The 24999-nt window shown below is 43.7% G+C and overlaps 1 protein-coding gene across 11 annotated transcripts in view; it reads left to right on the top strand.

Moving 5' to 3' along the window:
* MTSS1 (MTSS I-BAR domain containing 1) overlaps positions 1-24999 on the top strand; it is a 162509-nt gene that overhangs the window by 68937 nt on the left and 68573 nt on the right. The window contains exon 1 of one of the 11 annotated variants that reach the window (XM_044928817.2): positions 5844-7673. The exons of 6 other annotated variants lie outside the window; for them this stretch is intronic. In XM_044928817.2, coding sequence (XP_044784752.1) covers positions 7634-7673 — 40 coding nt within the window. In that variant the 5' untranslated portion in view covers positions 5844-7633. Of the gene's footprint in view, positions 1-5843; positions 7674-8591; positions 8660-10965; positions 11215-19188; positions 19247-22266; positions 22994-24999 lie in introns of those variants that run through there. 4 more of the 11 variants (XM_044928818.2, XM_044928814.2, XM_044928816.2 and 1 more) reach the window with 4 other exon arrangements.

The following is a 24999-nucleotide window of genomic DNA, read 5'->3' as shown; positions in this document are numbered from 1 at the left end:
TAAGTGTGTTGGCTGTTTTTTTCTGAAGTCAAATCATAATTCTCAGCCTTAATCTCCTGAGAAATGAGCTGAGTAGCTCCGTGTGATTTTTAGGTAGCTTTTCTGGAATAAGCCTAGAGTGGTGATCCATGTGTTGTGATCCAAGCATTTTGCTTTATTTAAAGGGAAACTTTCCTGATATTATAAAATAAAGGCCTGCCATATCTATGATCATTCCTGAGATTCAAGTTACTGAAATGGATTAAGACTAATGGGGAAATTTTAATAAATGATTACTCTTAGCTATACAGAATCTGAACTTTAAATCAGTGTGGTAATTGATACCATTTGGCTATTATTTATTTAAAGTTGCCCTAATATCAGAAGTGGGCTTCCCTAGTGGCTCAGTGGTAGAGAATCCGCCCACCAATGCAGGAGACATGGATTCGATCCCTGGGTCAGGAAGATCCCCTGGAGAAGAAAATGGCAACTCATTCTAGTATTCTTGCCTGGGAAATCCCAGGGACAGAGGAGCCTGGCAGGCTACAGTCCATAGGTTTGCAAAGAGTCAGACATGACTTAGCTACTAAATAACACCAACAATGTCAGAAGTAGCTGTTCTGAACAGGCAGAAAAATCATTTTTATGGCAGATGGTGGAATTCATCTCTGATCATTCATGATTCATCTTTTTGCAATAGTAACATCAAAAATCATTGACCACAGATTACCCTAACCAATATAATAATGAAGAAGTTTGAAATACTGTGAGAATTAACCAAAATAGGAGATAGAGGCACAAAGTGAGCAGTTTTTTGTTGGAAAAATGGCACCTTGCTCAAAAAATGGTAGACTTAATGCAAAGTTGCTATAAACCTTCAGCGTGTGTGTGTGTGTATAAAGCAATATCTGTGAAGTGCACTATAGCAAAGCACAGTAAAATGAGTTGTGCCTGTTATTTGAGCCTCAGCTTGTTCTTTTCTAGAACGAGCAGAAGATACTTCTTCTTTGATGAGACATTAAGTGAACCGTAAAGGCTGTTCATGTTGGTCATCAGGTTTGTGAATAGGTGGGTCACATGTTGCTCCTCGCAGAGTAATTGTATGAATTATGACCTCTCTCTGTTAGGACAGCCTCTGAGACCTAGATAGACTCCCCGCTGGTTCAGTTACCTTGTTAGTAGTGACTGAGCTGGGTTTAGGGTGAAGGTTCTTGGTGGTGTTGGCATAAGAATACGCTTCATGTGGTTTAGTGTGAACCTTTGAATGTTTATACTTAATAAAACTCTTGCTTTTCTTAAAACTCTTCATAATTTTGATTTATCCTTTTCTCCTGATCTCTGCTATATAATTTATAAATGTGCCTTGCATTTACAGACGCTGTTATCACCACGGAAAATGGCAGAGACTGAGGGCTAGGTGGGAACTTTTGCTTCTGTTATGCTTCTCAAGACAGTGAACCTTTGCTAACGATGCATTTCTTTTAAATGAAGACTGGATGGGAGAAGAGGGTCAAATGCTTAAAAATATGTTAATAATTCATCTGGCCAAGATTCTCTTCCTCAGGGTCTTGTTGGCAACTGTCCTCAGGAATGCCTTAGGACTGTCCTTTCTTTCTTTGGAGTTGAGCCTGCGATTAGCTGGCCAGTTAGTGATGCTGATATACCTCATTACCCTCATGTGGGGGAGTGGTAAGATATTTCCAGAAGCATCCGCCCAGCACTGGGAGCTCTGGAATGTAAATAACCTGAGACGTGGCTGCTTTGCCTGAATCTGTGATAGGAAAGAGGCCTTTTTTTTTTTTTTTGTAGCCAAAGCCTCCATCTGCCTCCCAGTGGGTACTCGGGGAATCAGTGAGTTAAGATTTTTTAAAGTTTTCACCATTCTTCCAGAGTAGTGAAGAGCCTACTCATTGGAATAGACTCTGATGCTGGGAAAGATTGAGGGCAAGAGGAGAAGGGGGCGACAGAGGATGAAATGGTTGCATGGCATCTCTGACTCAATGGACATGAGTTTGAGCAAACTCAGGGAGATAGGGAAGGCCAGGGAAGCCTGGCGTGCTGCAGTCCATGGGGTTATGGAGAGTCACACACAACTTAGCAACTCTTCTAGTGGTTCTGTGGACTGTAGAATTTCCCCGTCATTGTCACAGAAACTCATACGTGTTGTGAGTCCTACGAGGAAAAGGAGTATTTTATGCATAGTAATGTTATGAAGGCCTGTTCTGTACTTTTTTAAAGATAGCGTGTATCATGGGTAGACCTAAAGATTATCATACCAAGTAAAGTAAGTCAGACAAAGAAAGGCAAATGTCATATATATTACTCATATTTAGAACCTAATTTTAAAAACTGATACAAATGAACTTATTTACAGACTCACAGATTTTGAAAACAAACCTATGGTTACCAAAGGGGAGATGTGGTTGGGATGGGGAATAAAATGAGAGTTTGGGATTAGCATCCACACACTACTATATATATAATAGACAGTCAACAAGGACCTAGTGTATAGCACACGAAACTCTATTCAGTATTCTGTAATAATCTAGATGGGCAAAGAATTTGAAAAAGAGTGAATATACGTGTATATATATAACAGAATCACTTTGCTGAGTCACACCTGAAATTAACACAACATTAGAAATCAACTGTACTCCAATAAAATAAAAAAAAGCACATATCTCTCTTCCCTGATGTTCTACCTACATAGTTGTAATGAATAAAAACTTATAATAAAGTAATTATAAATTATATATATATATAATTTATATATATATATAAAATATATAAATTATATAATTATAAAAAATAATAAAAATAAAAAAAAATAAAAACTTATAAAACACAAAGCTTGTGGAAGGTTATTAGCTAGCCATTTTGTTTCAAGGTGGTGGACTAAGCCACACAGTATACTTGGCATAACTTTGAGCCAAAGCCTTTCTGTACTGCCCTCAGTTGTCACTGCACAGAGGACTGCTGTGTTAGAAGCCCCAGCCCCAGTTTTTCCCTCCTTCTTGGCATGGGGAACCAGTCTGGATTTCCTGTCAGGTCCACCTCTCTGAATCCCTACCCATGTCCTCCCCCACTCACATCTGCCTTGTGCTTGTGCCCCATCTGGGCATTCCAAATAAAGGCCAGCCCTCATGTCTGGGCACAGAACTGAATATGTCTTGGCTTTAAATCAGTCACTTCTTTTGCCGTGCCATGTGGCTTGCAGGATCTTAGCTCCCTGACTAGGAATTGACCCCATGTCTCCTGCAGAAGGCAGTGGCACCCGACTCCAGTACTCTTGCCTGGTAAATCCCATGGACAGAGGAGCCTGGTGGGCTGCAGTCCATGGGGTTGGGAAGAGTCAGACATGACTGAGCGACTTCACTTTCACTTTACACTTTCATGCACTGGGGAAGGAAATGGCAACCCACTCCAGTGTTCTTGCCTGGAGAGTCCCAGGGACAGAGGAGCCTGGTGGGCTGCCGTCTGTGGGGTTGCACAGAGTCGGACACGAGTGAAGCGACTTAGCAGCAGCAGCAGCACCTGCAGTGGAAGCACAGAGTCCGAATGACTGGACTGTAAGGGAAGTCCCCAGTCACTCCCTTTTGAATGTTGCCCCCAAAGGGACAGATAGCTTGGAATACAGGTGGTCCAAATGAGGCAGAGAATTCATTGTGGTCAAGCTGTGGTGTGAATAAGATTGCAGAGGTTAACTCCTCACAGGTATTTCCCACAAGGGCAGAACTTCAGGATGTTTTAGGTGGTTATTCATTAAAGCAGAACCCATGGGGTCGATGTTTGGAAACACTTTTGATGACAGATATTATAGCTTCCTCTCCATTTTTGAAAGATACAAAGGTTCACTGTCTCACTGTTTCCATTGGCGGTGGAAGGAGGAACTGGGTGTGTCTTAAAGGCCCCTAGACAAGAGAAATACTGCTTGTTTTGTACTTTTAAGAGGAATGCTTGTTGTGCATGTAATTATCTTTCCTTTTTTTTTCCCTTTATGCTAGTCCTCATATTCTAGTTAAGGGCGGGAAGGGGAACATTGGACTGAATTGGTGAAACTTGAATTTCCTACATCTCAGAAAGTCAGGGCTTATTTGGAGGAAGCAGAGCTGTGCTGCCTTCTAAAACAGTTTTGGTCTTAAATTATGTGTAGACTACAGATGTGCTTGAGTGTTAGGTCGCTTCAGTAATGTCTGACTCTTTGCGACCCCATGGACTACAGCCCGCCGGGCTCCTCTGTCCATGGGATTCTCCAGGCAAGAATACTTGGGTGGGTTGCTGTGCCCTTCTCCAGGGGATCTTCCCAACCCAGGGATCGAACCCAGATCTCCCATGTAGCAGGCAGATTCTTTACCGTCTGAGCCACCAGGGAAGCCCTTGTGCGTGTAGGAATGCCAACAGACCATGGTGTAGAACTGCCTTGTCCCATACTGTAGCCACTGGCCACGTCTGGCTGTTGAGCACTTGGAAATGTGACTAGTCTTGATGGAGATGTACTTTCCAGTGGAAATCACACATTGGATTTCAAAGACTTATGGGAAATAAAAAGAATTAAAATAGCTCTTTAATAATTTGTATGTTGGTTTCATAGTGAAATGACAATATTGTAGATATATTAGGTTACATAAAATATATTAAAATTATTTTTTTCCCATCTCTTTATGTTAATGTGGTCACTAGAAATTTGAAAATGTGGGTAGGAAATTAGAATGGGTATTCTCTGGGTCTCATCCAGTTATTAAAGAGTTTATGACTGGGTAAACAGAAGGGGAGGGAAGATGAGAAGGAACCCCCAGGGGTGGTTGAAATGGGTGGAATATGCAGGAAAGGGCTTCAGAGGCAGTTGGCGGTTAGATGAGTTTTGAAGTTGGGGAGTGAAGATTCTTCAGGGAAAAGGAAGCTGCATGGGGCTTCCCCTGACGGATAAGGCAGGGCCCACCCTCTGCCCCCGAGGAGGAAGGAGGGTCTGGGAGGAGCACAAAAGAAGCTGTCCCTCTAGGATGGCACGTGCAGCAGCTTGGAGATGAGAAAGCTGAAAGCCAGAAATAGGGCATCACTGGTCTCCTAATCTGGGGATCAGGGTGACCCAAGCCCAGTGATTTTCCTGTCCCCTTGCCCCTCGGTGATGTAGCAAGTTCTTCCTGAGTGAGGGGTTTTTCCTGTTGGCTTTCGGTGGGGACTGTGCCACCCAGTGGGGACTTGGGTCCCAGAACAGCTGAAAATGACAGCTTTGCTTCTGAAGGTTTTCACATTGTTCTTTATCTGGCCTGTGGTTTCAGAAATGAGCCCTTCTGCAGTCAGGAATCGTCAGGGGCCTTTATTTAGAGGGCAGAACCCTAGAGACATGCTTTTAATGTGACGTGTTCCCAACTGTAGTCACGTCTGGCCAAAAAATGCCAGCGAGGACCGTGTTTAGTAGCTCAAAGCAGGCAGAGCCGTTCGGTATTGCTTCTGTGAGCATGCCATGTGCGTGCGTGACAAAGGCTCGTCAAGCGGGCGTGCCACGCTCAAGTTCTCGTTTTAGACTCACATGCATGACCTATGGGTGCTATCAGTTTGCTCTGTGGCATGTTATCAGCTTAAGCCAGATGTCCTTCGGCCCCTGTTTCCTGGTGCTTTTATACCACCTGAGAGCTGGCCTTTCTTAATTCATAATTTTATATTTTTAATTTTTTAAAAAAGTTTTTTGATGGGAACCATTTTAAAGTCTTTATTGAATTTATTACAAGTATTGCTACTGGTTTATATTTTGTTTTTTTGGCCCCAAAGCCTGTGGGATCGTAGCTCCCCGACCAGGGATTGAACCCACAGCCCCTGCTTTTGAAAGGTGATGTCTTAACCACTGGACCTCCAGGCAAGTCCCCTATTTTTAAAGTTGCCATAGGTGTGTTTGGGGAATGATTTGTGAATGAGAAGGCAGAACTTGTCCAAAGATTTGGGTTTAAGTCGGATAGATTCGATTCAGCAGATAACAGTGGCCAGCATTTAATGGACTTGTACTTAGTGGCAAGTGCTGTCCTGGGCAGTCTTGGTGTATTAATTCACTTAGGCCTTATGGTGACCCTGTGTGCTAGATTAATGTTATTTCCATTTCACAGAAGAATGAACTTGGGCAGAGATAAGTAAATTGACATGCCCAAAGTCAAAGGCTAGTAGATGGAAAAGCTGGAGTTTGAATCTAGGTCCTAAGCAATGAACTGGGCACCTGTGTTAACTATCAATGTCTTGCTGGGCCTAGAGATGGATATGGAGTGGTGAAAGAGTCTGATAGATGAGATTTTGCTGCCAGGTCATACTGAATTTCTGAGCCTCAGTTTCCCCAACTCTAAAACTGGTACCTAAACCCTGCCCTCCCTACCTCATGAGATGTGTTTTGTAGCCTCCGTTGCCCTGTGTCATATTAGCGTTTGGAGGCAGTCTCAGGTGGTTGAAGGCTGTGTGTGTGCATGGCTTTGGTTTGCAAACATCAGAGAAGATGGAGTGGAAACGGGAGGGCAGGAGAGAGGGTGGAGGAGATGCTCCAGGGATGTGGTCGTGATGTGGTCATGTCGGGCACCCAGCTGGCCCCGTATTCCTGATGGTCTGGTTCCCTGTTGTTGCTGTGTGCTCCGGCCAGAGTCACACCCCTCAGCATGAAGCAACAGGAGATTGATTTCACAGTCCTTTAAAATGCCGCCTCCTTGCCTCTCTGGCTGGCCTGCAGGGTGCTTTGGTCACCCTCTGGGTATCCGCTCTTCCACTTGCTGCCTGTAAATTAAGTTACACACGCAGTGTTTGAGGATGGACTCTGGGCTGCTGGCTAAGTCTTGGATCCAGAGGGTGGCCTTCCATTTTGTATTGAAGGAGTCCACCCTCAAACAGTTCACAGTATTTTCCTTCAAACACAAGAACAGAATCCAGAGCCTTTAACTTTCTGTGACTCAGCAAAGAGCATTGCACCCTTTCCCTGGATTATAGTGCTCTGAGTCCGTGATCCTTTCGAGATCACGGTGAGAAGCGCCTTTGTGACTCATAGAAGTGAGTTGCTCTCGGTGATTCACGTTTAGCACTAAATTCTTACCCCGGGAGCCCTGGTGTGGGTCATTAGTATGGATGGAGCACGTTGAAGAACCAGGCCTGGTTGTAGGGGCTTTTTATATATGCCTTCATCTCTGAGCCTCACAACAGCCTTGTAAAGCCGGTATCGCAGCCCTAATTGTATAGACAGAGGAACTGCAGCCTGCCAGCATCATGTGGTCTCAAAAGCTGGTGAGAAGCAGGGCCCCCAGCCCTCTGTCCACACGAGAGCATTGTTTAGGTGAGGGCTGCTTCCTGCTGATAATGATATGTATATCCTAGAGGTTTAAATGCTTTGTGCCAGTTATGGGAGACTTTTTCTGTAAAGGCTGCAGGGTAAATAGTTCAGACTTTGAGAGCGTCTCTGTCACAGCTGCTCAACTCTGCCATTGTTGAGTGAAAGCAGCCAAAGGAAATAGGTAATTGGGTGGGCCTGGCTCTGTTTCAATAAAACTTTATTTAACTAAAACAGGCAGTGGGCCAGATTTGGCCTGTGGGGTGTGATCTACCAACTCTTGACTTAAGGTTTTGTCTAAATGGAAATAGCTATTATTATTAGGACTATTGTTTCCTGACTGTTTTGGAAGAAGGACAACAGATGAGCTCACCAAAGACAGAAAGGGTCATTTTTTTTGGAGGTAATTAAATCATGATCCGTTCTTACTTGGGGGGCTTCTCACAGAGTCTGGATATTGTAGAAGCTGTGTGAGGGCTGGCTGTATGCACCCCACGGCTTGGCGAATGCAGACATGGAACCCATGGGTGTTGGATAAATTAGGCATTTTTCATCTTGGTGTATTCACAGCTTTTTCACATCTGTTTCGTGGTAGGCCCTGCAGCCTTGGAGTCTCACTTAATCTCACTGACTTTGCATTGAAATATTTCTGGGCGTACCTGCAGTTTGGGCGGAGGGTGGCTTCTGCTTCCTGCCTCCTGAATCTGACACCAGGGTGTTGGGTGGCTGCTGGACCTCTTTTGGAAATACCACTGAGCTTCCCACCAGCTTTGGTGCCAGGGTCCCAGACGTTTCCGAGTTAACATATTATCTGAAAATGGATGCATGCGTATGGGTGCTAGTCTCCTCACCTGGCTGAGGAGCTCAGTGAGCTGCTTTTGTGGGCCTGAGGAGCTCAAGGAGGAGGACGAGGTGAGTGTCCAGGGAGGCTGTGCAGTCTCTGGTGCTGCTTGGCATGTATCGGGTTTTTTAAGCAATTTTTCGTGGCGTGGCTCGACTGCTAAAATGGCAGAAAGTCACTGTCAAGGTGACCTAATGAGCCCATGGTGGGTGCTCTGAAATACTTAAAAACAAACAAAACCGTAAACTAAACAGTGTCAACAACAAAACCCTCTCGCCTGGATCTCTCCCCGACCCCCACGCAGCAGCGCAGCATCTCTGAAGCGGCTCTGGGAACTCCTCTGCGTTCTTTTATCCTCAGTGTTTTCCTCTGTTTGTAAGAGGCTTTGAGATGCTGGGATGGGGTGAGTCTTGCTCCCTCCTGATTTCAGATGTTAATAAAGAACCTGATGGTCCATGCCTACCTTAAATAGGATTCTAGCCCTGAAGGAAGAAATGTGCTTCGGTCCTGTAACCCACCTGGTTGCCTTCCTGTTCTTGAAACGTAAGGTGAGTTGGAGACAATTATTTCCAAGATAGAGGTCTCTGGAGTCATGTCCCATCATCTGGGATGGATTGGGTCACACCAGAGACCTGTGAGTGACTCCAGGAGCTCACATTTATCCTCTGGTTTTAGGCAGAGAAGTTCTAGATTTCCATGCCCATGACCTTAGCCTTGATCCTGGGTTCTGTTATCAGAGATGTGACCACATAGTTATATTTCAAAAAACTGGAATTGTCCTACTTTCTACCACTGACCAGCTACAACACTAGGAATAAGTGAAAAATTATTTCGTAGTACTTTTGAAATTAGTTAAAAACATGATAATGAGGGTAGAAGGAATGGGAACACTTCAAAAGGCACACACACCGACGCATTTTTGCTTATTAGAGCTCACTTTATTAAAGATAAAAACTGGTAAACATGAAACTTTGATGTCTAATAAAAGCCCAAAGCAAATTGTTACACAAAGGTCCCAGAATCTTGGCTGTATCCAAACAAATTACATAACACATACATAAATAGTATGAATTTGTAGTTTGAGGTAGTTCTTGAAGATGTAGGTAAAGTTCTTTTATTTTAAAAAGGTCTGTGAAATGCAGCAGATTATTTTTAACCATGTAGATAGCTATTAACTATCATCCAGTAGGTAATATAACATGTTTATTTAGTGAAAATAAGTGAAAATTTCCTTTAAGGTACTGGGTAATAGCTGTCTAATAGTTCTTTTCAGTCTGAAAGGTTTAAAACTCAGGGGCATTTAGTCTTTTAGAGCATTTGGAAAATCTTATTTCTGTGGCATCCAAATACTGCATACCATTTTTCTCAGTAGTAGTTTAAGTTTTGAGGAATCTTGCCGTTGGATTTCTTTCAGGTTGTCTGAATTATCAAAGTATGGATTTAACTTGCTTTTAAAAATCAGTGGATGTGTAAGAGATGTCTTATCTAAAGATAATTTGAAAAACTCCAGTATTTAGTTATTCTTTGTGATCCAGGAAAATATGTTTAGAAGCTTCAAAAATTTTTCTAGTATCGGTTTATTTATTCCATTTATTTACAAAGAAATGCTGATTAGATGACAGCTATATTTAGTATGCATTTTCCAGGTCATAAACTGTTTAATATGTAATTGACTAAAGATGAGATGACCCATCCATTAGGTTAAAGGACTAAAGCTTGTGAGGTCAGCCTTGGTAATATTACCTTGGGAGGAAGGAAAGAAAATACAGGAGAAAATGAATTCCTGGTTTCCTGAAGGAGCTGAAACAAGATATCCCAAGACTGCCTTTAAAAAATGAATTAAATGTAATTTTAAAAAACGTCCACTGTCCATTAAGTGTATTTAAAGTACTTAACATTACTTTTTCTAAGTTAACCCTGGAGAGGGGGAGACATATAGCTGGTTTGATTGGGATTCATTTGCCTTTAGCTGCCTTAGCAGCTCCTGGTGGTACCACAGTCTCTTTCAAATCAAGTGAGGTTCATTGACCTTTCCGACCCAAAAGAGCAAAGGTCATTGTGTTACCACCTGGGCTGAGGGAGAAGGAAGCTGGGGTTTTGTCTGTGTGGGAACATGGACAACTGTTTCCATTGAAAGCTTACAAGCGCTCAGAATAGTAAGATGCATGTGGTCGTTATTGCTTTCTGGGCACTCATGATAAGGAGTTGAAGTCAAAGGCTTAGGCTTGAAATTAGAAGTCATGCTGAGCTGTAACAGAGAAAATGAGATTTGGGGAAAATAGTTAAAAAACAAAACAAAACAATCTGGTAAAGGGGTATGCTTTCCACTTGAGATTTCACAGTGGATGCATGTTATTGTAGTTGCTCTCAGATAACTATCTGGGGTTTTTGTGGGGAAGAAGAATTCCACCAGCCACCTTGTGTGTATGGGAGCCCCTGTTTTGTTATGTTCATGGAAAGACATATTTTGACTAATGTGAGAGGGTCTCTGAGTCAGGTGAATTTTTTTGACTTTTGGGTCCCCAGTACTTATCACACTGCCAGACTAATGGTCAACCCCCACTAGATGCTTATGGTTAAATGACTGGGCATGACATGCCTAACTTTATCCAGCTTATCTAGCCAGAGCCATCCTCAAAAATGACTCAAGGAGCAGACACATTTCCACAAAACATTTTAAGTCCTTTTATATATTAATAGTTGGACTTCCCTGGTGGCTCAGACGGTAAAGCGTCTGCCTACAATGTGGGAGACCTGGGTTCGATCCCTGGGTTGGGAAGATCCCCTGGAGAAGGAAATGGCAATCCACTCCAGTACTATTGCCTGGAAAATCCCATGGACAGAGGACCCTGGTAGGCTACAGCCCATGGGGTCGTAAAGAGTCGGACAGTTACCAGGTCATAAATGGATGACTTCAGTTTCCTCATCCCCCTCTTTGAAATTATCTCGTGGTCGCTCCATAAGTTTCTGCCCATAGTGTTCAGATGTCAAAGCCATTCTCACAGCAAGGCAGGTTTTTGTTTTCCTCATTTTGACTTTCACTTGTTAAAATTAGTTCTGGGAAACACCTCACTGGCTGCTCAATTGACACCAGGTGGAGACGGTAGGTAAATGTTTAGACATCAGTACTGTTTAACAAAGTTGGAGACTTAAGTGTAATTTCCTTTTTCCTTCCCCTTATGAAAAAGATTAATTATGTTTATTGATGCTAAAATTAAATTTTGGTAATATGGGAAAATCAGACAGTTTGGAACTCAAATGGTGAATATATTAAGATTCTGCTCTTTATGATCCGTTGTGTTATGAACAAATGTATCCATTTGTGAACAAATTTGTTAATTAGAACTTCTTAGTGAGTGAGTGTTCTGCCACCGTCGGCCACTCTGGTGCTGGCAGTGGGTCTCAGGGACTTTGGAGGACAAAGATGATTTCATCTGTAGCTGAGATCAAAGAAGACAGAGATAAGGTTGCCAGGGAAACCAAAAGACTGCAGAATTAATGTGCTACTCATGCATTTCAATGTGGTTTGTGGTTTGGGAGCTCCCGCCCACACACACACACAAATGATGATGCATATGTGGAAAGGGGTGATGCCCATGTGCCTAGGTCTTCAAGGAAATGACCCCAGGCTTAGTATAGCTCAAACTGTGGGCCTCAGGGGATCATATTCTGTGCCCTGTTTCTGTGTGCTCGAGCATCAGCTACTAATGGTGTCCTTCCAGTTGGTTTTCATGAAAATACACTGTGGGATCTCTCTTTCAGTACTTTCTCTCCATCCCACACACACACTTCACAAACCTTTTTTTTAAGCTTATACTTTATTTATAGTTATTATAAAATATTGCCTATATAGCCATGTTATACAATAAATGTACCCCTGTGGCTTATGTAAATAGTTTGTACTTCTGAATTTTCTACCCCTATATTGCCCCCCCTTCCCTCTCCCACAAACTTAGTAACGTTCTTCTTGATTTTTAAAATAAATTCTTTGTACAGAATTTTAAAAACAGGAAGCAGTTTTCCTCGTACAGATGTATAAAAATAACCTGTAATTTCCCCATCTGGAAATACCTAACATAATATTTTGTTGTACTTCTAATATTTTCCATAAATATGGATATACGTATATACATGCATATGTGTATAATTTAACTGTGTGAATGTATACTATTTTAAATATATATTTCATATAAAGTCTCTAAGTTTGGGGCACAGGTTTTAATTTTTAAATTATATATATTGTGATAATTCTGGGCCACAGAAACATTAACACATGTGAACATACAACTGTTTCTGTAGCCATTTCCTGGCTGTAGTTGTATCTTTGTTGTTTCTAGGGATCTGGTATTATAAATGATGCCACAGCAAGCATTCCTGGGCATCTTTCTGCGTATCTTATTTCCCTAGGTTAGAGTCCTAAGGTTGAATTACTGAGTCAGGGCACAAGCATTTTTAAGGCTTTTGTTCTGTAATGCCAGATGCTTCTTTTGGAAGGATTTAGCAAGATACCTCCCTACTGGATGGTTGGTGAGCTGTCTGAATAGGTTTTACTATCCCCATTTCACAGATGAGTACACTGAGGCTTAGAGAAACAGAGGCTGATGACTGTTTTCATATTTTCTTTAAGTTACAATGAAGACAAGTAAGGCTGCCTTAAGAGATTCATATTTCCAGATTGGGTGGGTTAATGTGTATGTTACTAGCTGAGAAAATACTGGCTATTTTAAAGCTTAGTGAGACCCACATGGGTTGTTGGAAGAAGACGGGAATTAGCTGAAACTGTTGGAGAAGGGTAAGCTGCCTTTGGCTACTGTTTAAAATTGAGATGTTTTTCTCCCCAGAATGTAGTGTCCCCTCCCAAGGTGTTTTGGGTATGTCTCATTAGCACTTTGAACTTTTGTTTAAAAAAAGTCTACAGAGTTTGTGAAAGCCTTATTTGCAGTGGTTGATTCATTAAAAAAAAAAAAACAACTTGAGATGTGTTGAGCTCAGGGCTTTCCCTTCTGCCTGTGTTTTCATTCATATCACTTCCACCACGGAAAGTATGTGTTCCGCACCTGTTTCATTTCAGAGCTTAAGCATCCTTCCAGTTAACTGTGCATTTTATGCAATGTTAAATACTTGAAACCAAGCCACATGGTTGTCCTTCTGGAACTACTTTCCGTTTCAGACTTGCTGTTTATTGACAACGAAAGGTGAATAATTTATCTTTTCACTGAATTTAGTTGTCTGTACTTTAATCTGCCCTTTGGAAAAAAGTCACATGCATTCTATGTATCCTCATTCTCAATAACTACAATTGGAAGGAAGAGGGAAAAAAGATCTGTCCACCAGTGAGCCAGTTCTTTTGTTTAACATCTGGAACTGATACTTTCTTTTATTTTCTTTTTGAAGGCGCAGATGATTTGTTTAAATTAATAGATTTAACCTGTTTACTAGATACAAAATCAATATGCAAAAATCAAGTTGAATTTCTATATTCCAGCAAACAATAGAAAAATAAATTTTAAGATCATTTTAAATAATATCCAAAATATGACATTTATGGGAATAACCAGAATGAAATAGGGCAATCTTTCATGGAAATATCCTTGTAAATTTATGGAATGCGTGATTGATACTTTCTGAACTTTTTTCTGCTTGCCTCTCTTCCTTTTATCCGTGTCCATGTTGTTGATAAAATTAGAACTCATCTTCCAGTGGGGAAAACTCTGCTTCAGGATGTAGCTTCTTGATTCATTTCTTGGGACCGTTTGAGCCAAGGAAGTTACAAAAACGAAGGGATTTTAAAGTTCTGCCACCAATCCAGTTGTCTACCCGGCTGTCCTTTCTATCTGTCCATCTGTCCGTCCATCCCTCCCTCCCTCCCTCCCTCCCTCTGCAGTGCTTTCCCCTTTGAAGCGTGTTGCCAGGCTCCGAGGGGGGAAAGTACACAGGCAGAGAAAGAGCTCATGTGTATTGAGCATTTCTATGTTCCAAGGCCGGGGCTGGATGCTTTCCATCTATTCTTACTGAATTTTTGCAGCAGCTGCAAGAGAGACACTTTTGACCACTTGTTAGGGGGCTCAGAGAGGTCCTGGGACTTGCTAAGGTCGTGGTTCTTTGGACCCGTGTTTGTTGGGTCTCATCATGCCTCCTGCTCTAGTGCTGTTCTGCTTTCTCATGGCATCGCCTAGTGTTTGTCCCATGGTGCTTACAGGTGCGTGTGACAGACCCTGTCTTCACTGGCCTCCCGTGGGCCGGCTGGCCAGAGGTGCTGCCTTCTGTGCCTCCCTGTGGCCCTCGGTGGGGTTGTGATCGCCCCTTCTCTGTGCCCGACCATGTCTGCCTCCTTCAGACCAATTCTGTGCTTCCTGCTTAGTTGTGCTTTATCCCCCAAAGTTCTTGCTATTTGTAATTATGTCATTGAATGACATATATTAACAGACACAGTCTTGAGTGTGAAGAGAACTTGTTTTTCTGAAAACTCCATTGTGTGTTTTGGAAAGACTTGAAAAACAACTTATTAAAAAAAAAAAATCCTGGTGTTTTAGATGTGGTTGAGCTGCATTGGTATAAATTAAGAGGGGGCGTGGTGGTGGTTAAAATCTAGAAGGATTCTTCTCTTTTCAAGTAGTATGGCTCTCCTTAAAGGAACCTGAAATCAGACATTGCAGGGTGTGGTTTTTTTGCCAGAAAGATCACAGACCTTCCGTTCAGCAGATCCATACGCGAAAGGAAAGACCTTTGCCCTTTATCACAAGATTGAGGAATGAATGTTTTAAGTCAAAGTAAATTATTTAAGGCGTGTATATGTAGTTTTTGAGTCCTTTCCTGCTCTGAATTCTTAAAACAATCAAGCAACCATCTCATCAGACAGGACAGTTTTTCCACTGACCCAGAGTGGCTGCATTACCTCGCATCACTTCTGGTTGATTGGTGGGGAATAGGCATGAGATGGTGAAAGAACAGTGAGGGGGCTGCCTGGGAGTCTAGAGAGCAGGGTTCTTACCCAGTGTGACCAGTTGTGAGACCTAAGGGAAACCACTCAGTTTCCTCATCTGTAAAATGGGATGAACAGTTCTTGCCCAGCACTGCAGTTGAGGAGCATCCAGCTAGTCAATGGTATATGTGAAAGTGCCTTTTCACATAGTGTTTAAAAAAAAAAAAAAAAGTGTTAGGCTCTCAGTGTTGTCCGACTCTTTGCAACCCCATGGACTGTAGCCTGCCAGGCTCCTCTGTTCATGGGATTTCCCAGGCAAGAATATTGGGGTGGGTTGTCTGTCATTCCCTTCTCCAGGGGACCTTCCTGATCCAGGGATCGAACCCTCATCTCCTGCACAACAGGCAGATTCTTTACCATCTGAGCCACCAGAGAAGCCCTTCAACATAGTAGATGCTCGTAAACATGATAGGCTTATTGTATTGCTCTGTCTTTATAATGTTTATCTTATTCACTATTATGTTTATTAGTTTTGAGGGGAAGAAGTTTAGCAGAAATCTGGTTCAGTTGGGCTTCCCAGATCCCAAGTTTATGAACATTTAGACATAACGGTCTTAACGTTGCATAGAAAAGAACTCTACAGGGCAAGTGAATACTATCAAAGATTGTCTATTTAACAGCATCTGTTAATGGCACTTTGGAGAAGTTTATTTACACAGTTTCATTGTGAGAATTTTATATCTTCATTAAAACAAGTTTCTAGGATTTCTGCTTGCCAACACCTTTTAACTTAGTTCATTTCTATATATACATTTGAAAAATGAAGTCTTTTTTTGTTGTTGTTAAAATGTATGATTCACTTTGTTGTACAGCAGAAACTAACACAACTTCGTAAAGCAATTATACTCAAAGATTTTAAAAACGTGTAGTTAATACACCCATTTGTATTGCCAGTTCAGCTTTTTGATGAATTCAAAGTGGCCTTCCCAGTTAATTAAAATTCTTTACCTCGTGGGGGCTGTTTCTGTGTTTTGAAAATGATTTATCATTTGTTTGCTTTTAACATTAAAACAATAATTATTAGTGATTAAGAAAAGCATCATTGTCCTCTCCTACTCATTCTTTTGTGGCCTCAGGGTCTTTATCACCCTCCTGCATCCTGACTGAAGTGGCAGGAAATAATGTCTATGAGGGGAGTTAATCTAAAAACTCCGGTTATTATGAGGGAGACATTTGGGGGATATTTCAGCTTCATGCTTGAATGGTGGTAATTAGCTCTGTGGCCCTTTCTGTGCTCTTGGAGCCCTAGGGAGACCAGAACTGCCCTGAGGATGTGGGGACAGCAGGTGTCTGCTTATCCCATCACGGACCCTGCGGTTTCCTGACAGTGCTCCAAAGGGCACGGATCTCCGCCAGGGAAGGAACTTTGGAAATGGAATGTCCGAGTGTGATCTTTTTTCCTGTTTCAGACAGGACTCTTTCTCCTTCCAAGCTTGTTTTTGGATGACTGGAGCTTCCTTTGAAGCTCAGTTCAGCAGCATTACTTAGTGCTACGGTGGGGCCAGTTTGGGGTTGTGGATTTGATCACAAACGCTTGCGTGCAGATTCTTAACTGTCTTCTCCATTGATAGAAGGGTAGCAGTATTCAAGCTTTAAACCATTTGTAGTCATGACATTTGAACTTTCCTTGGATTTTTCTAAGGTTAAAAATATATGTATGATTAACATCTTTTTTAGATTTATAGTTGAAGGCTACATTCTCTGACTTAAAGGATGATAACCATAAAGCAGTCACTGTCTTCTGCCATAAAAATATACAGGAATCACAGAATTTCATAAGAGACCTTGTTGGGGAAATTTCTCAGGTGATTTTTATTATGCGCAGTAAGACTTGGGAAGGACCATCCTAACTCCCAACTGAAATTAATCTAACTTCTCTGTAAACTCCCAAACCTGTTTTACCTCCTTAATTTATCTAACTTGTGTCTTAAGTCTTCTATGAGAGCAAACTTTCTCTGAGGGCAAGTTTAGGCTGATTTGGTTTCATATTCATTCCCATAGCAGCTACCCTGGGCTCGGTAGGTATTTGTATGAAATGAACGAATGAACAAGTGCTTGCATCCACAGTGTAGCTATTGAAACCCAGCCCTTTAAACTTTTAGAGGCAGATCACCCCTTCACTTGAAGACTCATCTGGAGAACACTGCTTTGGGTGAAGACTCTGAGGCCCAAATGTGACACAGAAATTCCATTCCTGCCAGGATGTGAATGGAAATGACCACCTGTTTCCTACAGGGCCCAGCGTGAAACAGCAGCTGGGCTAAGGCCAAGGGTTTGCAAATGCTCTAACCCCCTCGTGCCTGCAGTTCTACAAGTGTTCAGTGCTCATCTTCCGGTTCCACATTCCCCCTGCCCCACCCCACCAGCTCATTCACATTAGAGCCCTGTCCTCTCCTTCTGTCTCAGGAGAACTGCTTCCTTGGGCTTTTATCTACCCACTCCAGCCCTCTCGGACATCTTAGCCCTGTGCATCCCTCATTTGGGATTGCCTGTTAGTGAACATATCTCTTATTGTCACCATCCTAAACCTCTCTTGATTCTATTTGCTTCTGTAGTTACCATCCCATTTCCCTGTTCTATTGCATTTCATAGGATATTTACTTGGGAGGGATTAGATTAATAAATTCATTTAAAAATCTAACCACCTTAATCTGAACTCTGTTTTGAGGGAGCAGGATGACTCCTTAGAAAAGCAGAAACAAATGTACTTGCTTCAGAGTAGACGGTCCTGAGCCTGGTGCTTGCTTCTGTAGTCTTAGCAGCACTGCGGTTTCCTGGTCTTTGGGATAAATGTCTAATTCTCTGGCTTGTCTTGATATCAGAGCAGGGGATGGTACAGGGCATGTAAGGTACAGGACACACAGCAGAAGATTAAAACATCCTTCCCGATGAGGGAAGGGATAATTAGGGTGTTCGGGATCAACATGTACAGCTGCTCTGTTTGAAATGGACGACCAACAAGAATCTACTGTGTAGCACAGGGAACTCTGCTCAATGCTCTGTGGCAGCCTGAAGGGGAGGGGAGTTTGGGGGAGAATGGATACAAGTATACGTATGGCTGAGCCCCTTTGCTCTTGAGAGAGTCAATTCTTAGGCAGATTGATAAGAAGTCCAGGGGTCCCCAAGGGGAGAGGGGTCTGGAATTCTCAAGGAGGAAGAAAGGACAAACTTTTTTCCCTCTCCATTCCTTAGGATTATATAACAATAATGTATCCTGCTTGAGGACGATTTCTGGAAAAAAAACCTTCTGGCTAATCCTGTTATCTTAAAATGTAAATTATGGGAGTGGGTCTAGTGAGGTCTTTACAATCTCCAGACATTCTTTTGATTCACTGTAATAACTAATTAGAGAGCATATAATTCCATTGCTAACACTAACAAGGGGGTACTCTTTCTGCCCCCTTCTGATGCCTATGTCAGAAGCTTGCTCTATCTCCTTTATACTTGAATAAAACTTTATTACACAAAAGCTCTGAGCGATTAAGCCTCATCTCTTCTCTGGCCCGGGATTGAATTCTCCTCCCCCGGAGGCCAAGAATCCCAGCGTCTTTTCATGTGTCAGCAACAACCTTCCACTCTCCACTCTCCACCTGAAACTGTCACAACATTGTTAATCAGCTATACTCCAGTATAAAATAAAACGTTAAAAGATATATAAAAGATCCTTCCTTAGCCATTTCCATGCACACCAGAGCAAAGTCTCTTCTTAGTTCCAAGTTTTGTACCTTTGAATTTTTAAATGATGTAAACAAGTCCTGAAAGGTATGAGATCAGTAGAGTCAGTTGCCATTGGCAAATGCTGCCCACAGCAAATGCTGACCGTTGGTTCTGCTAAAGAGGCTCTGAGGCCATCATGTAAGATCAGGATGGGTCAAGGAGTTCCACGTGCCAAGATGTGAAACAGCTGCCTCTCCAGAGCGCCCTCCCCAAGAGTGCTGGCGTTCAGAGGGATTGGTTGTGCAGGAAGCTCGGAGACTGTCCATCTACGAGCTCTGAGTGACAGCTGGGTGTGTGTTTCCTCAGTGAGGATCATGAGGGCTCAGTGATCACCGCTAAAGGAGCAGGGAGGGCTCTCAGGCAAATAAAGCGTAATTTGTCATAGCTCTCAGAATGATCGTGTCATACTGGCTGCCCTCTGGAAAACTTTGTGGAGGTAAGCTCCCTGAGTTAATAACCTCTGTGACAGTTTCCTTGCATTTGGAGTCTCAAAACATGTTTAATAAAAAAAAGAAAGAAATCTGTCTAGCATAATTCCACAGTGATCAGAGAACAGACTGTATGATTTCAGTACCTTTAGACCATGACATTTTTGCACCTTGTTTTATGTCCCTGGATATGTTCCAGTGTCTCCTAGTTTATAGTCTATGGGAACTTGAATAGAATTTGCATCCTACTGTTAGGTGAAGATTGTATAAATCTTAATTATGTTGAATTGGTTCACAGTGCTTTTCAGATCTACTGGATCCTCCTACTTCTCTGTATATTCATTCTATTAATTTTTGAGAGTTTAATATTGAAACTCCAACTAAAAACTTAATTTATCTACTTAAATATTGTAATATATAGTGGAACTATATATTATTGTTATATATAGTTATATAAAGAGGACAGAATGCCAAAGAATTGATGCCTCTGAACTGTGGTGCTGGAGAAGACTCCTGAAAATCCCTTGGACAGCAAGGAGATCAAACCAGTCAATCTTAAGGGAAATCAACCCTGAATAGTCACTGGAAGGACAGATGCTGAAGCTGAAGCTCCAGTATTTTGGTCATCTGATGCTAACAGACGACTCATTGAAAAAGTCCCTGATGCTGGGAAAGATTGAGGGCAGAAGGGGAAGAGGGCGTCAGAGGATGAGATGGCTGAACGGCATCACTGATGCAACGAGCATGAACTTGGGCAAACTCCGGGAGATGGTGAGGGACAGGGAGGCCTGGCGTGCTGCAGTCCATTGGGTCGCAAGGAGTCAGACATGACCGGGGAACTGAACAACAACATAATATAGTAGTTATATGTAACTATTGTTCTGTATTTTCCAAGTCTCTGGTAAATGTGTTATCATACTTTCATAATGTAAAAAAAATTAAAAGAGGGAAAAAAAACGAAATCTGGCAATAACTGCAAATAAACCCAGGAACCTGGGTGTCTGAGGCCGCTTTGGCTGCTGGGTCATAGCCCAAGAGGTCTGGCAAACAGACCCTCTCACCTTTGTGTTCAGGGCCTTCCTCGGAGGCTTTTTCGGTACTTGGTGTATGCATAGGGCATTTATTCAATATTTGGCCTAGGTGAGACTGTTTAGACAAGATAAACTTTCTCATTATTTTGTTTAGCAACCAGGTGGAAAACATGATAGCAATCGAACAAGAGTGAAATCAGGGTCATAAAATAAGTGGAGTCCACCTCGAATTAGGGCTATTCCAGTACAGACAGGAACAGCTCAGGACATCCATGCAAGAGCAGTGATTGAGCACTCACTGTCTCCTGGGTCTTGCATTGCTTTGGAAGGTGTAAAGACAAGTAAAGCACTCTGTCCAGCCTCAAGCAGCTTAGCATAGCTGATGGTGGCTAACCCACAGTAGGTGATGGTGATAAGGCCTTTGCTGTGCTCTGGCTGGAGGGAGATGGGGGATTTTTAAAGGAACAGAGGCATTAGGGCCTTTGGCTGGGCTATGTCAAGAGTTTCACTTTTCTCTATTTACATGTAAATTTATAGCTGAGCTTTTTAGAAAAGAAGCCCCAAGTATTCCAAAACATTGGGGCCCACAGCCGTGTTCCTGGGTTGTTAAAACCAAACCAGACAGCCAACCACCACCGCCGGCCGACCCCAGATCTGTTGTCTCAGGCTACTCCAGAAGGCTGGGAGTGGACAGTGATGGAGCCTTAGCTTAACTGCATCTGGCTTTGAGGAACCCTGAGTCTTATTCTGTCAGCAGGAGGGCCTGGGCAGGCAGGATCTGTTGTTGGAGGTTGATAGAGACGAGAATAGTGCTGAAAATGGTTTGAGCTGTGGAAAGACAGACGCTGGTAGACCCGGGGGCTTTGGGCGTGAAGTGCACAGGATGGAGCCAGGGACATCTTGGGACACAGATGGGGTGAGTGAGGGGCGGGGTGGAGGTGACCAGGACTTGAGACCAGGTGCCTGGCGAGGTTCAGAGGAAAAGCAGAGTTGTGAGTGGGGTCATGTCTGCTACCTGGAACAGGCTCTGACCTGCACAGGTTGTCTACCTGTTGGGTAGACAGCCTTGATTTCATATGTGCCTTTGGTAGCTCAGTGGTAAAGACTCAGCCTGCCCATGCAGGAGATGTAGAAGACGTGGGTTCGATCCCTGCATCGGGAAGACCCCCCCAGAGGAGGAAATGGCAACCCACTCCAGTATTCTTGCCTGGAAAAGTCCATGGACAGAGGAGCCTGGCAGGCTATAGTCTGTGGGGTTGCAAAGAGTTAGACACGACTGAGTGACTGAGCATGTATGTATTTGATGTCCAAAAGGTCTCCCCTGTTGTGAAATCGGTGTGTTTGCTGGCTCTGAAAGTAAAGGACATTTTGTGTCAGGAGATTCACGGGTCAAGGTAGTGACCGTTGGCCTGTGCTGTCCTCCCGGCCCCCAGCTGAGGCAGCTCGCCTGGAATCAGAGTCCAAAAGAGCCAGCCTGTCCCATCCCCTGGCTTCCTTGCTTTTGACCTCAGTGCCAGTGAGTGAGGTGCTTTAGGCTCAAAAGCAAAGCCTCGGGGTGCTGGCTGATGAGATGTCTGGTGCCACCACCGTCGGTCACTATTTGCCTTTTCTTATACAAATGGATCTTTGGCTGCAAGTGTGGTTGGCAGCTTATCTAGGTGATAATGCTGTGTGAAATTGTGTATTTAAGAGCACAGTGGTGAGTGGCAGGACGCTGTGCAGCCTACCAGGCAGGATCCAAAGTGCCATGTCTAGAAGTTTGCAGGAGGATGGAAGCAATGAGAGGCAGTATCTGCTAACTTGGGTTCTACCTTTACACGTTGGCAATAGCAGAGCCCACTGCTGTTTTGGGGAGGTGCGGGTAAGGGTTTTGGGCTAAGTGCTTTACATGCATTATTTTGTCTGCTTCTTACAACTGCCCTGTAAATAAGTCCTGCTTTACAGACGAGAGTGAGCAGGCCTGTTGGGCTCGGTAGCTTGCTCAAAGTCACATGGCCAGTGAGTGGTGTTGTTAGAATTGGAACCTAGATGTTTCTGACCCCAAAGCCTGTGCACTAGACGAGCACATCTCAAATGTGAAAGAACCTATGAATTACCAAGAGTCTTGGTGGGATGCAGGCTGTGATGTAGAGGTCTGGAGCGGGCGGCTCCCAGGTCTTGCTGCTGGGCTATGGGTCCCCTTGTATAGCAAGTGTCTACACTTCCACTATTTGTAACCCAAGGACATCAAGTCTTGTTTGCTCCTCCTTTCTTAGAATTGCAGAGAGAAATCATGTAAATCTTTGAAAATCAAAATAATGAAAAATATCAGTGGCATCCTTCGTCCTCTTTTTTCTTCCAGTCTTTTCTCCCCCTCTTCCTCCAGGTCTGTGCTCTGCTCATCCTCCAGCCCCACGTCACCTTTCACCCCAGTGTGAATGACACCATCTCTGTAAGGGGGACCTGCTTGTCTGTCTGTGGCTCTGTTGATGGATGGTGTAATGTGTGGAATATGTTTTTAAAAAGCTCACGGTTAAAATGAAGACTTACGGATGCTCGCAGAGGGAATTTTAGTTGTTCGGATGATTCACTTAGGGAAACCCTTCATTCTTCCAGGGTGCGGGGGAGACCTTGCACTGTGCTGTCGGAGAAGAGAGCATCTCTTGGGGCAGGCTGTCTGTGGGTTGGGATGGAAACAGTGCCCGCCCAACCTCCATCAGGACAGGAGGCTACGTAACGCTGGAGGTACTGTGTCTGTCTCAGCGACTGGGAGTGTAGGCACTTGGGGTCTGTTCTGGGGAGGAGGTTACACAAAATACAGCCGTAGTGTAGCTCAGTGGTCAGACCTTGGGTGTCAGAGTCAGGTATCCTGAGAGCTCAGTACCCAGCTTGAGCATTTCTTAGCTGTGTCACTTTAAGTGACCTAGTTGCCCTGAGACTCAGTTTCTTCATCTGCCAAATGGGCATGATTAGTACCTCCTCACGGGGTTGCTGGAGGAACAAAAATAAATTAACATATATATAAAGCTTACACCTTGACCTGGCTCTTGAGCACTCCATATATGTTAGCTCCCCATTGCCCTCTTTGCCTCGTGGACTATCTTGGTGGATAAAACTTTCCTGTAGATAGTCCAGGATGACACAAAATCTACACGTGTTCCTTCCAGAGGGTGCCATGGCGTGATGGGGCATGAAGTACAGACTTTGGAGCTGGACGCTGTTTGGATTTGAATCCTAGCTTGACCCACACACAGCAGCTTTCTCTTAGCCTCAGTTTCCTCACCTTTAAAAATGGGATGGGTGGGTAACTTAACACTTGTTTCAGAGGGTTGCCATAAGCGAGGATTAGATGAAATTGTATCAGGTGCTTCTTGCAGTTTCTGGCCCAACGTAGGCATGCGATCTTAGGACTCTATTAGGCAACTAACAGAATGCCTATAACTTGGATGTTCTGTAAATTTTTTTTGTCAGTGGAGAAAGAACCCCCATTGGGGTTGATTGCCTTTGCCATCGGCATCCCCAAATAAATAAATAAATAATCCCCAAATAAATTCCAGGACAGTGGACTTGAAGGTGAGTGAGCCCTGTCTTCTCCAGGTTCTGCCATCAGTGTCTTCTTGCCCTTTTCTGGAGCACCTGCTGTGGGGGCTTGTGGGCGTGGAGGCAGGGCTCCCACTGGGCTCACCTATGGTCCATCTTCTTGGGTGAGCTGTGGGAGCCCTCCTGCTAATCAGGGTCATAAATGCCAGCCCAGGGCTGGCTGAGCATCCTGAGGCTGATTTGTGTCACTGGATTTAGAGTCCTGTGGTGGTGGTTTAATTGGAAGAGATAATTGGCACAGCATTCTGGGGAGCACGATCGGGGAGTGAGAAGACGGGGGTGCGAGGCTGGTGGAGCTCAGGCTTGCTCCTGTGATAGGAAACATGCCTCCTCCCCTACCAAGCTTTTAGCCTCTGCTCCTTCTAGTGGCCTCTTACGCACCTTGCATCACAGCTAGTATTCTATCCATTGGGTAGTTCTGTGTGAAGCAAATGGTGATTTTTTTTTTTTTTTTTTCCCTGCTTGAATGCAGCCCACGTGGTTTCCCAGTGCTTCTTTCCCTGGGTCCCTGTGGCCTAAGGAAGTTCACATACTCAGGCTGGTCTCTCACCTCCCTACCTGACCCACTGGGCGGTCCCTGAGGGACCCACAGCGCTGCTTGGGCTCTGACCCCATCCTGTCCCCTCCGTGACTTCTTCCTGGCACCTTCCTGTCTTCCCGGTCCCAGGTCCCTTTTCCTCGTCTGCCGCTCTGTTGTGGAGGAGGAGTTGAAGTTGGGGATTTGGTACCTGACAGCCCCATTTTGAATCCTGGCCCCAACACATTCTCCGCTTGTGATGTTGAGTAAGTGACACAACCTCTGTGAGGCTCAGTCTCCTCCTTTATCAAGTCTGCCTTGTGGGGTTGTGCGGAAGGGGAAGTGTTGAGTGCCCAGTGCATGCAGTGGCACTCAGAAGTGTTAGCTCATGCAGTGATTGGCCTCCAACCTCTCCCTGATCTCCAAGTCTCATCCTTTGAGCACTCACTTAAATAGCCTAATGGAGCAGCCAGTTCTAGATAGCTTACAAGGACTCTGGGTCTTCAGACAGCCCCAAGGCACCACGAAGACACTGTCAGAGATGCCAGGGAGCCAGAGATGATAAACACAGCCTTGGGTATTCTTTTGAGAAGTGGGTGGTAGCTTCTGAAGCCCTGGAAGGTTTTCTCTGCAT

The sequence above is a fragment of the Bubalus bubalis genome, chromosome 15 (genome assembly GCF_019923935.1).
Source record: "Bubalus bubalis isolate 160015118507 breed Murrah chromosome 15, NDDB_SH_1, whole genome shotgun sequence".
NCBI classification, from domain to species: Eukaryota; Metazoa; Chordata; class Mammalia; order Artiodactyla; family Bovidae; genus Bubalus; species Bubalus bubalis.
The sequence above is the reverse complement of the archived record's forward strand: the minus strand, read 5'-3'. Positions and strand labels throughout refer to the sequence as shown.